The sequence below is a fragment of the Amblyomma mixtum genome, chromosome 8, assembly GCF_055824585.1.
Source record: "Amblyomma mixtum isolate Tamu chromosome 8, ASM5582458v1, whole genome shotgun sequence".
Taxonomy (NCBI): domain Eukaryota; kingdom Metazoa; phylum Arthropoda; class Arachnida; order Ixodida; family Ixodidae; genus Amblyomma; species Amblyomma mixtum.
In genome coordinates this window covers 54,624,093-54,636,498 of record NC_143019.1, presented here as the reverse complement: position 1 = coordinate 54,636,498, position 12,406 = coordinate 54,624,093, and the positions used below count along the sequence as shown (strand labels likewise).

The window sequence follows — 12,406 nt, the reverse complement described above, 5'->3', positions numbered from 1 at the left end:
AAATTTGAGTGCCGAAATGTAGATTTTCTTTTCCTTCTTTTTTCTTATTCAGCACTGTGTACTGAATAGCGTGTACTGCAAGGTTTTCTTTTTGACAAAGTATATTTTAAAACCCACTCCTGCTTAAGGCTTTGCAATAAAGCCAGCAGTCATTTGTAAATAAATAAGAATAAATAAATAAACACGCGACAAGCACTTGGCTGCTGCTCTTCACGTTGCTGCAGCCCTAAACAGGTTACTTTTTTTTTTACTTTTTTTAACTAGAAGTGGGAAATGTATATTGGGATAATTTAGATAAAATGACGAGATTAAAAAAAACGTACACAGAACATGGGGAAATGAGAAATGGGGAGAAAAGGAAATAAGGAACGAATGAGTAAGGAAGTGGGAAAGCAAGCTAACACGTAGAAAAATGTACTACTTAGTGACTTTGAGCATTTAGAGATCGGTAACATAAAAAAATATCCAGAAAAAAAAAGCCCAGAACGGCAAAAAAACCCGCCGGCGATAAAACTTAAACTACGTAGGGAATGATTAAAATGAGTTATCGTGCACTATTATTCTCGTGCTCACCTTTGCAAAGTTCTCTGCATTATGAGTGTGGATCTCTCCAGCCATGACATTTTTCTGGTTACCTCAGATAGTATGCTAAGCAACTCTGCCACCGTCCACACGTTTATTCATCATCATCATAATCATCATCATTTATTTTTCCTTAAGGACCTCTAGGCGGGGCTTTACATAAGGGGGGGGGGGGGGGGCAAAAAAAACGAAATCACAAACAATAGGAACATTTGGAATATAACAGTGAAGAAGGCAAAATAATTGTTAAAAGAGCATTATAAAATGAAAAAGGGAACAATCGCAGGTACGCTCTGGCCATCACGCTATATCAAGAGGAGGAAAACGGGAACACTGATTTGCAGACAAGGGAGCATTTTGAGAAAAAAAAAATTTAACACGTGCAGAGGTGGTACTCAAAAGTGTCGGGCATTACACTGTAAGTGCGCTAAGGAAAAAGAAGATAAAAGCAGGGTTTTGAATTTATTTGGATCGCGCTCAGTTACAACTGCCTCCACTGTTCAATGAAGGATGGCAGGAATGATTTTTGAAATGAATTGGTAGAACCATGTAAACGCTGTTGGCTCGGACTGTTAAAAAGGCGACGAGATGTTCTATTGGGAGAGAGCAGAACTGTGCAGTGCAATTGATGAAAACTGTAGTATAACTTGTGGAAAAGGCAGAGTTGGGCTGCGAAAAGACAGTGGCGGTATGTCAAGCGATAATTTTATGCCAGAAACACTGGTCCTGCGATCATAAAATGATGTAATAAAAATCGGGCTGCCCGACTTTGTACTGATTCTAATGATTCAAATAGGTATGACTGGTGTGGATTCCAAATGGGTGAGGCATATTCAAGTTTAGTACGAATGAATGTTTCGTAAGCGAGTTTACGGATGAATGGAGGGAACACGGTTAGGTACCTTCTCAGTCTGTTGAGCGATTTCGAACTTTCAGCTACTATGTTTAAGATGTGCTCGGACCATGAAAGTTTGCTAGTGATTGTTATTCCTAAGTACCGGTAGGACTCGACTTGGGTTAGGGGGATTGACCTTAAAGAATACTGATAATTTAAGCTATTGCGTTTACGTGATACTGTCATGTACTTGCATTTTGAAACGTTTAATGTCATCAGCATCCCGGTGGCTGATGACATTAAGCGTTCCTTACCTCTATTTTGCAAGTAAAGGTAAGGACCGAAACAAATAAGGGGTTAAAAAAAGGAACGACATAGGAACAAGACGCGAGAAATTATGGAAGTGACAAAAAAAAGTGAATATAAGATGAAGAAAAAGACACGTGAAAGGTGAGAACACAGGGAGAGGGAAACGAAGATTTGAAAAAATAAAGTAAATTGAACAAACGAAGTGGTGAAGAAGATGGAAATGGATAATATAAAGGAAGGGAAAGAGCAACACCCGAACGAAAAGAAAGAATCAACATAAAAAAAGGGGGCAGGTAAGACTAGCTTGCAAAGCATGACCAAACCCCAGTTAAGGAAACTGATCAAACGCAGGCAGCACAGGCGCCTTAAAAAGGTCGAACTAATTGACCCGCGTAAGACATTTGACTCCGCGCTCGCGTCGTGGCCGCAGCAGCATAAGAATAAGCTACGAAGCGGTGACATCGCCATCTGCTGGCTGCCATTAGCGGCTTCCCTTGAATTTATTTTTCTCCCCCCCCCCCCCCCCCCCCAACCATCCTACCCCCTCGTTACGGCTGCTCCCACCGCTGAAGACAGCCCGCGTTTCACCGTATTTTCGGCGGCTGGCTACGTTTTTGCACCGCTAATGAGACCCCGATGTGCAGTAACTCGATTTCCAGTAGGCCTCCGCTGTTGCTGCGCAAGTATTTGTTTCTTGATTCAAGGAAATCCGACATATCTCGCTTAGGTTATGTATGACGGAATATTTGCTTGCGCGACCTTTATGAGGGCTGTGTCTTTGATGTTCACACAGAAAATGTGAGCGAGGAGCTCATTGAAATTGCAAGGAGCGCCGGGGGATCCTCTGGCACAGATGAAAAGAATGCCTACTGATTAGACGAGAAGAAAAAGGCTTTTAGAATACTAAACAGGCGCTTCTCTACGTTGTGCTAGAGCGTCTTAATGGGCTGCGTTCGCGAATTTCGACAAAGCAAACTCGTTGTGGACAACCAAAACAGTAAAGACGCAGCTAAAAGCTTATTGTCCAAAACAGGAACAAGCTCGGATGTCCCCTTTCTGTAGCATCGAGGAACGGCGTAAACTACAGGAGAGATGTTTCTGAGTTAAGTTTTTCGCAGAGCAAGCTTTTCCCGTTAGGGAGGTCACGTGGTACGAAAGTCTTCGATAACGAGATATAGTTATTCTTCTTTTCCACTTTCAACCCTACGCGTAAGTGTGCCCGCTTTTTAAGGCCGTACATTACACTTAAGTAATGCTCATCCACTAAAGTGGAATATATCTAGGAGAGAGAGAGAGAATAAACTTTATTTAGAGTCTTTGAAGCGGAAGGCTCTCTTCTGGCGCAGGCGGGCTACTGTCGCTTGGTGGCCTTGATCTCTTGGATCTCGGCGACCTGGTCAGCTCTCTCTGTGAGCAACTTTTGCTGCATTGTGCTTCTTCGAGAAGTTCTCGGTTGCGTTTTGAAGAAACTACGGCCGCATGCCTCAGTAATTTCATCACGCCGCGCGTTTTTTATTTATTTTTTTTTCTGTCGGCTCCAGCTCCGTCTGCCCTTCCGCTAGATATGGGTGCCGCAGTCTCCACATCGCCGTACTTTCAACCCAGCTTATTCATTTGCAGGTTCGGAGGCAATACTTTCTTTTAACCCTCTGCGGCCGAATTCACAAAACCTGTGCGCAAGATCCGCGCGACTGGACGGAACCCCTGTTTTATAATCTGGTTGGCTGCCGTTATTAACTAGTTGTCAAAAGCAAGTCCATTAAAGACAGAACATGGGTGCATAGGTCCGCGTCTGCGCCCTCTTTGTAGTAGAAGAAGACGGGGCAGACGGCGTCTGATAGCTGTCTTCAGAGGAAACACAGTCACGGGCCAAGTGCTCTACAGCTGCGACCGACACCAATGACATTGCTACGTCAGTTAGGCATGTCGACTTATTACTTTATGGAGCTATCTGAGCGCCCCTCTGCGTGCTTAGGCCTTGCACATACGAGGACTTCGCAGAAGAAGCCGCTCTGCCGCAGGAGACGTGGCCTACAGCCATGGCCAACACCGAGGACACACCAATACCAGTTACCCTATCAGCCCAGGTAATCGGCCCAGTATTGAAAATGGATGGTTTCACCCTGACTCTCCGTAGGACAGGCCTCTGCCAATGCGCTTCCAATACTGGATGGCTGAAAAAAGTGTGAAAGAAACACAAAGACAAGAAAGGAAAGACACGGACGAGCGCTAATTCGCAACTGAGAATTAATCTAGAACGGAACGAAAAAGAAAACATGAGGTGCAAAAAAAAAAACGCACACACAAGGCCGCAATCTTCACATGACATTCCTGGTAAGAAAGCAAGGCATGAACAGGTTATCTTTCAAACTCAAGTGATAACGATAAAAAATTGAGCTCTCTATCAGACAGGCCTACTGATGTCTACTGATACAGCGACTCGCCCAGCATTCTGCTCTTCCAATACTGGGCCGATTACCTGTGCTGTTTGGGTAGGCATGCCTCTCTGCGTGGTGTGGGCCTTGCACAAACGAGGACAATGTCGAGACACGAATGCCGACTAATGCCGACGAATGTCGACGAATGCCGACGAAGGCCGACGAATGCCGACGAATGCCGACGAATGCCTACGAATGCCAGACGGCAAGTCCGCACCACTCACCGAAACGCATGTCCGTCCACGCCTTGCGCAGCATCCTGGCGATCCGGTGGTAGGCCCTGAGCACGGACGCCGTCACGCCCATGGTCAGGTAGGCTGGCCCCAGATCTCCGGCGACGCTCTCGTCTTCTTCGTCCTCGTCGGACATTGGCCACAGCCCGAGGAGGACCTCGCGCCGCCGTGTCCCCGGGGTCCCCCCGCCTGCCCTGCCGTATCCCAGGCGCTGCCGACGGCCGAGTAGTAGTGCGCTCTGCCGACCGGAACACGCCCGCTGGACCCTACTCTCCCTAGCTCGACGTCTCGCAGCTCGGTCGCACCGTTCCTGGGTCTCTCTGGCCCTTCCTGGTCCTCCTTACGGACCTCCGCTTACGGTCCTCCTCACGGACCTCCTTACGGCACCTCGATGACCCTTCCTAAGCCCTGACGTCACCGTGAACGAACCACTCTAGACGCTCACTCCCCTCTTAATGTCTTTCCAACGCTTTCTGGACGCCTTCGTGACTATCACTAAGGGCCTTTGGCGTGCTCCGTCACAGTGTTGACGATGCTTTCCGAACTCTTCTTTTGAAGGTTCTAGAACTTCTCAGCAAACCTAGTAGACTTCTCTAATGAGTATCCTCGGTTATCTCTTAATGATCTACTGAGCATTTCCTTGTCTTTCTGACCTGTTATTAGTCTACTCCCAGCCAGCGGAGTGCTAAGTTTCGCAAGAATTCTTGGTGCCGCTCAGATTGTTCCAAGCACGAGCTTTAAATGTATAGTATGCGGAAGTGTTCTTTTTTCGCCTTCGTATCCACTGACACTCGCCAGGTCTGGCCGAGCTTTTTATCGCCGAGCTGAGAGCGAAGTTAAGCCACCAACTCTTACGCGCTAGCGGAGCTGCAAAGAAGTGCACGACTTCTCCTCACTTGTCTTCGTGTCCTTCACAAAACCACACTCACAGCTCACAGAAGTGTCGCTTTGGTTTCACAGCACACACGCACACACCCTGGTGCGACGCACAGACACGTACACCCGACCTCACAAACACAACACCTCCAGACAGAGACTGTTTAGGTCGCTGCTTGATTCCGTAGCTTCCACAGTTGTTCTGGTTGTCGGCAGACACAGTGCACCCTGGACGTGTGGTCTACCAGAGCTGATAGCCACTGCACTTGCGAACACTGACCGCACACAGCACTAGATGGCGCGGACGGCGAACGACACGGGCTGGCGCAGAGTTTGTGCCTTGAGCCTGCCAGGCCTCCTCCGCAAGTTCATCGAAATTCGCGAACTGCACTTATTCGAGCACTTGTTTGCGCTGTTTAGATGGGTGAAGTTGCGCCTCTTGTCAGAGACAGGTTTGGTTTGTCCTCTTGCCAAATATATATCTCACGGAACACGCCCTCTTTGAGAAACAATGGCGCCGCGATAAGTCGAGAAACATGTCGAGAGGCTTTCAAGACTACTCGTTAAGAATGGTGTCCCGAAAATGTCGTTATCTTTGTCGGCCCACTACCGCCCTTGCAGAAGGCAGCTAGTTCTGGACGCATTAAATACTTTAAGTAGTGCTGAGCTCGAGTACCAGCGCAGTGAATCGAAATTTTGAAGTAATAAAGCGATGAAAGTGCAGAAGTTGGAAACTGGAGAAAGTTCAGTACGCTTGACTTAAAATGTGAAATTTATGACATACTGGAATGGCTTTACATTGCTGGAATAAGCGGGATCGTCTGAACAGAGAGAAGACCTCTGTGCAAAAGATGGTGTGTTGTCCAGCTGAACAGGCACGACAGGACTGAGTCACACAGAGCCCGTTAGTTGTTCTTGGAGTATGTTATGATGACGTAGTGCTAAATGATGGCAGATTTATGCTAAGATGTGGTCTTCGGAGCACTGGAAAACTGAATTTGCTGGCCACTGAGCGTGAGCTTCCAAAAAAAGGATCGGTCAACTTCTAAGACATGATGCCTGCATCCTTGGTCCGCACAGCTCTCAGCCCGAACAAACTGCGAAGGACATGAAGATGAAAAATGATAGTCGTGTAGCAGCGTTATTTCTTTTTTACTTGATCATGTAGCGAGGCAAACCAGCAAGCATTTGATATGTGCGCGACATTTCGACTTCGCAACGCGACGGGAGAAACTGCCCGCTTTTGTTAGAAGCAAGCTTTCAGCGCCTTCGTGGTTACGCTCGAGGACTTGTCGTCATGCCATGGCCACAACTCATGGTCGGGTCTTCGGGAAGACGCCCGGCGATTTTTAAACAATGAGTTCGCTTTCGCTTGTCTCTCTCTTTCCACCTCGGGCCCGCCTTTCAGAGTGATACCATTACTACGCCAGAAAGGGGCCGTCTACGAACAATCATTTCTCCTGACCCTCGGTCATTGCTTCTGGCTGGGTGCAAAAAAATAAGAGAAAGAAAACGGCTATGACAGGCACAGCCAAGACTTTGCCTCTTCACCTTCTTCACCCCAGCGGCTGTCTTCGACTGATATAGGCGTTCTCAGGCCGTTTGTCACGCCATTGCGTCCGGTTGGCTTAGTCGATGGCGACCGGACCGCAGAAACAACAACGTGCTTCTTTTCACGTTAGAAGGATTTGGCGTTTTAGACGACTGCTTCGTTTCTTCCCCTTTTTTATCCCATTTTTCCGAAGACTTGGACGACGTCTAATGGCTGCTTTTTTTGGTGAGATGCGACTGTGTCGGATTATTTGCAGAACGAGAGTTTTTTTTTAATGTTTTAAACCACTCGGACGTCTCAGACCTTCTCCTGTCTTTGTTGCGGGAACAGAGTGTTGCGGATTATTACGGGTGAAAAGATGGCGTTCAGCTGTAGTGAGCAAACAAGAGTGAAAAGAGTAAAAAAACAAAGCTTTCAGTGTTCCCTTTCCTCTTTTGTGCGTGTGAAAACGTCCTTTAGGTTTCTTTTTCGAACGGGTGGAATTTAGCTTTTTTTCTAATCCTCCAAACGTGCCGCTAACAAATTCTTCTGTATTTTTTCAAAGCTCTCAGTTTGAGAAATTGATGAAGGTTTAAAGAAAAATAAACCGATCACTTAGGTAAAAGTAGCTACCAAAGTTTATACCAGGCCTTTTCTTGCTAACATTCTTGCTTTTATTGTATTTATCTGAAATTCGCGAACGTCTTGCAATAAGCAATGCGAAACTGATCTTATTTATGGAATGGAAGTGAGACACTTGAAATGCGTTATGCTGAAACAAAACGAAAATTAAATGTTCTTAAATTCAAAGGTTTGTTCTGAACACCGCTCAACTTCACTTTCCACTATGAAATTCGAATTAATCTCCTTCTGAAACTACGAATAAGCTTGAACTGACTGCACAAGAGGCCGTAAACTTTAACTATGTATTAAAGAAACACGAAATCGGGATGTCTCGTTCCGGTTTAAATTTCTAGAAATTTTAGGCAATTTCAGCGTAAGCGTTATCTTCAGCGCACCTTAAATAAACAATGAGTGAAAGGATGGGAATTTCAACGTCTGCACTACTTCGAGTTCTGATTCGTTGAAACACTCATAGAAAATTCACAAGCGAGGCCTTTTAAACTTTCAACCGAGGCACCAGAGAGCCGCTATACCTCGTAGACGTCGAGAGAAACACAGCCGCTAAAATAAGAGTTAGAGTGACGTCTTCGGAATTTTACTTATTTCAGTAGTTCGCTTCGAGTAGTCTATCTTTCAGGAATTGCGATTGCTCGCTTCTGCCTCAGAGAGCCGACTGAAGACGACCGACAGCTTGAAAAGACATGTGTCCACTCGTACGTACCCCCCACCCTGTCCGCTGGGACACCGAGTGACGGGTTTATCTCTCGACAGCGTCGATGTGTAGCTGCTTCCTTCAAAGCAACTTACCCCAATCACGGTACGGCAAATTTTTTTTCTCGTTTGTCCCAGCTCTCTTTCCGAAGTTGTACAGCCTCCGTATTTGCGACACCGTCAGTTCTAAACCAATTCACATTGGATCACGTGATCAAAATGCCGCCAGCATCCAAAATGGAGTCGTTGTCCGCAGCTCGCAAACTCAAACGCAAAAAGAAAACTACTCTGTAGCTGTCGCCTCGAGATCCACCTCACCCATTCGCTAACCTAACAAGGTCTCACTCCAAACCTCGTCGGAGGAACTGGCTGTGTAGTAGACGTCGAATGTTGAAGTTAAGCAACAGCAGTTTGTCGTCCGTGCAGCCTCTTTACAATCCAACGATGTGCCCTTGCCCCTTGCACAGCGTAGGTTTCGATGCTTCTCCTTAGAGAGGATGGGGATGAAGATGGGGAGGTGGAGCAGGAGGAGGATCGAAGAGGCAGTCTCCGCTGTCGAGTGCTCGCCTCAAGGTTCTCCTCCGTATGCACCGGTTCCTATCCAGAACAAGCCTCTGCTTCTCCCGGTCTGCTCGCGTCTGAATGTGTGTGTTTACCTCGACGTCGCCTCGTCTCTTCTTCGGAGTACGAGAACCAGCCTGTCTCTCTCTCTTTCTCTGAGTGGTCGGCTGTACGCGGTCGTGCAGGGGACTTCGGGACGGTGCCTACCACTTCACACTCGCGACGAGAGTGCACAGGGGACTCTCTCAGACTCGACGTGATAGAGAAGCCGAGGTGGTGCCGGAAGTGGTGGTGGATGCAGCGAAGTCGGCAGCTAGAAGGCGCGAAGCTGAAAGGGTGGAGTTCAAGCTCCGACCCGAATAAACGTCAGCCCGGGGGTCTGCGGGCCCTTCGAAGTGAGCGAACATTCAGGCGAAAGGTTAGCCTCGCACTCCACTCTCCAGTCACAGCCTACTTCTTATCACGTAAGGTTCGTCGAAAGAAGACCCCCACCGCGTTGTTTTTGTTTGTTTGTTTGTTTGTTTGTTTTTTGCCTTCCGGATTCTTCGTACTTGATTCTGATTTCCTTTTACTTTCGCTTCCCTTGCTTGCTTTGCTTATTTACCATACAAGTTACGATCACGCCTCCAGGACCGAGTGTAAACACATGGTCTACGTCTCCAACGACGTAGGTTCCCCTGCGTTGGCTGCCTTAGTGCGCTTGCCTCGGAAAAAGCGTTGACGCTGCGATGCCGGTGGTATGGGGAATCCGAGATGACGTAGGACGTGGGCTGATTTCTTCCCCCCGACGCAATCTGAGTCGTCGACGTGTTTTGCTAAGGAGACATCCGCTCTGCGCCCGCCTGCTGCGCGGGACAGGTTCCGATGGTGCGTGGGACCCTACGGTAGGCCGCTGCCGTGGGTTCTGGTCCGGGATAAGCATTGCGGGCCGACATTTCGTTTCCTCGGGGACGGATGACCTGGAACAAGGTAAACAAGAACGCATTAGAATGGGAAGTCTACAGACTCGCCTACGCGTACTGTGTCAAAACAAGAAACAAGAACGGTGGTCTTTGGTTGTTTATTTATCAGCATATACTACAACCCCGAGGCCATTTCCGAAGCATCGCCGGTCTTAATCCGCTTTGGAGGTGAGGATAAGCTGTGAAAATATTTGTGCGCAAGCACAGCTACCTAGCGCGATGCACGGGGCAATTTTCGCTCCGGAGGATAAAAGGAGCGTTATGCAGCAAAATATCTGCGGCACACACCTAGGTTTCAGTGAATTCTTTCACAGCGACAGCTGTTGTAGATTTGGTTTTGCATATAGCTTTGCATTCTAAAGTGGAATTTACAGCTTCAACCCTAAAGCCTTCACTACTTAATCAATGAATTGAGTCAGTTACATGAATTGAAGTCAAGTTAAGGTAACCGAATTTAATTCAATTTGTTACCTGCCAAGAATGGAAGGTGGCCAAGTACAAAAAGAGGGAATCACCCTCTACACGTTTATGGCGCCCCAACCTTAAGTTAAATAAGAACCATTTTGTTGCAACTACGACGCGGAAAGATTTTTTTTTTTTTTTGAAAGCCCAGGTGTTGCTCTGCGGCAAAACATTGAAGAACACATCTCACTAACCTAATCATGTCCGCAGCAGAAAAAAAAGCCCGTTCCATTGACCTCCAATTAGCCTTGCCCTGTGCCAGCTGAGGCTTACTCTCTGTCTTAAACACACGACCGTGCAAATAGTGATTGATAACAAGAACAAGTTCTCTCGCCCGTTATCTTCCTTTTCGTAGCAGCGCTAATAAAGCTTATCTCTACGCTATCTTTGCCGTTGACTCGGGTTCCCATAGCGTTTTCCTTCATCATCAATAAGAACAGAGTGGCAGTCACCCGTCCTGACGCCGCCGTAGAATGATAACCCAAACCTAACCATTCATTGTGTACACACATGTATTATTCACGTGCGCAGGGAAGACGTATTGGCCAAGACGGCATCGCGAGTACCCGTCCTCCTCGCAGAAGGCTCGGACAGTTCCGTGACAAGCACGCGAACCGCCACCGGAGAACCACTCGTGTTTCTGGGGAGTGTCAAAGGGGGAAAAAAGGGGAATGAATAGGGAAGAGGAAAAGTACGCTCGATTCCCGCCAGGCTCGCAGAAGGCACGACAGAGCTGTGCGTACCGCACTGAGCCTCGCACCGTCAAGAGTGTCGAAGTGCGCGTTCGTTCCCGAAACAGGAGATAGAGGAGGATAGGGTTTGCTGGTGAGGGAAAAAAGGTTAGAGCGGAGCTCGGTGGAGGGGGGGGGGGGGGGGGATTCTTCGGGAGGCAATCGATAATCCTGGGACGACCTCCGGCGAAGACTCGCTTTGCTCGGCTTCTTCGTGCTGGCATCCGCGCTACCGCCAGCTTCCCTCGCTGCTTATTACCGCCACGCTAGACTCTTCTCGACTGTTGCACGCGGTGAAGTGCTTTCGATTAGTTCTAGCTCAAAGAGCAGTGCAGTGTTGGCGAGAGGGAAATGCTTTAACGAGGATTGAAGAGATTGCCACTGAGATTTGCCATAGAGAGAGCGACCGGGCAGGATTGCCAACTGCGAAGCTAAACTTTCTAATTAAAACAATCGCGTAGCTTCAGTCTCCTCGACCCGTGTTCGAAAACATGTCACCCTGAATTACGTGAAATTTGTACGTTGGCATATTGTCGTTTCACTTGTTGTAGTGAAAGCAAGCTGCTCCGAACCGCGCTCAAAATCCGCAGTGCACCGTCAGCAACTGCTGATGCATCGCATAAACAACGCCCCCTTTTAGCCAGTGAAGGAAAAGGTTACAATGTTTTAACAGCGCAAAAGAGGGCACACACACAGGAAAGGACAGTAAGAAACGGACAGTAAGAGCGCCTTCAGAAAGCGCGGTTCACAAAGCAGGAAGGAAAAGGTTCCTGCTTTCTGAACCGGTACTGCACAGGTACTGCGATAAAAGAGCAATGACGTCTGCGTGACAGTCATGTGACCACATTTGTCATGCGTCTTGAGTTGGCGTGCTCTTTTAAAGAGAGGGTTTTAACCGTACTTTTGCAACCGTCACGATCAAAGAGCTATGGTCAATAGTATATAGGTTTCTTTGCACAAACCAATTTTACGAACAAAACACTTAAAGTGCGACGCGTACTTGTGGCAATCGATGGTGAGACACTAACCCGTGTACTGGACTCCTGCAAACGTGCTATTCATGCTGCTTATGGGCAGAGAAAAAGTAGCACATTCTCTGCCATGATGAAGCCGAAGTCGTCGCATAAAGTTGCAGCGTCGGGTGTTAGAACGCTCACTGAAAAATCTAGCTCCTGTTTATCATTTCGTTAGCAGGGATTCCACAGAGAGACCGGCATCATTGTGCAACTGTTTTTAGTGACTTTGCATTCCATATGCTATTCCTTCTTTGCTCATTTATGTATGTCTGTCCTTCCTGGGCCCATGAGCAAAAATAAATATTCAAAAAATTAGTTCAATGACTAAACAAAATAAATGAAGCCTTCTCGACTGCAATCTCTACTATTTGTTCAAGGTATGAAATACTCATGTAATTTATCTTCTTTTCGTCGCCTGGTTCGCGACTTTAAAATTTTGATTTCGATTTTGTGTTTTACTTACAATCATATTACTGTGTGTCGCTCGTCTAAGCTGTTGCTATGTCGACGGTGGTCGAAGGCTGACAAGCGGCTT

General features: G+C 47.4%; 1 protein-coding gene across 1 annotated transcript in view; it reads right to left on the bottom strand.

The window, feature by feature from the left end:
• LOC149332472 (A-type potassium channel modulatory protein KCNIP1-like) overlaps window positions 1-9,287 on the bottom strand; it is a 164,902-nt gene extending 155,615 nt beyond the window's left edge. The window contains exon 1 of the mRNA XM_089558085.1: window positions 4,389-9,287. Within this exon, the coding sequence (XP_089414211.1) occupies window positions 4,389-4,533 (145 nt within the window). The 5' untranslated portion in view covers window positions 4,534-9,287. The remainder of the gene's footprint in view (window positions 1-4,388) is intronic.
• Window positions 9,288-12,406: the final 3,119 nt, after the last annotated feature.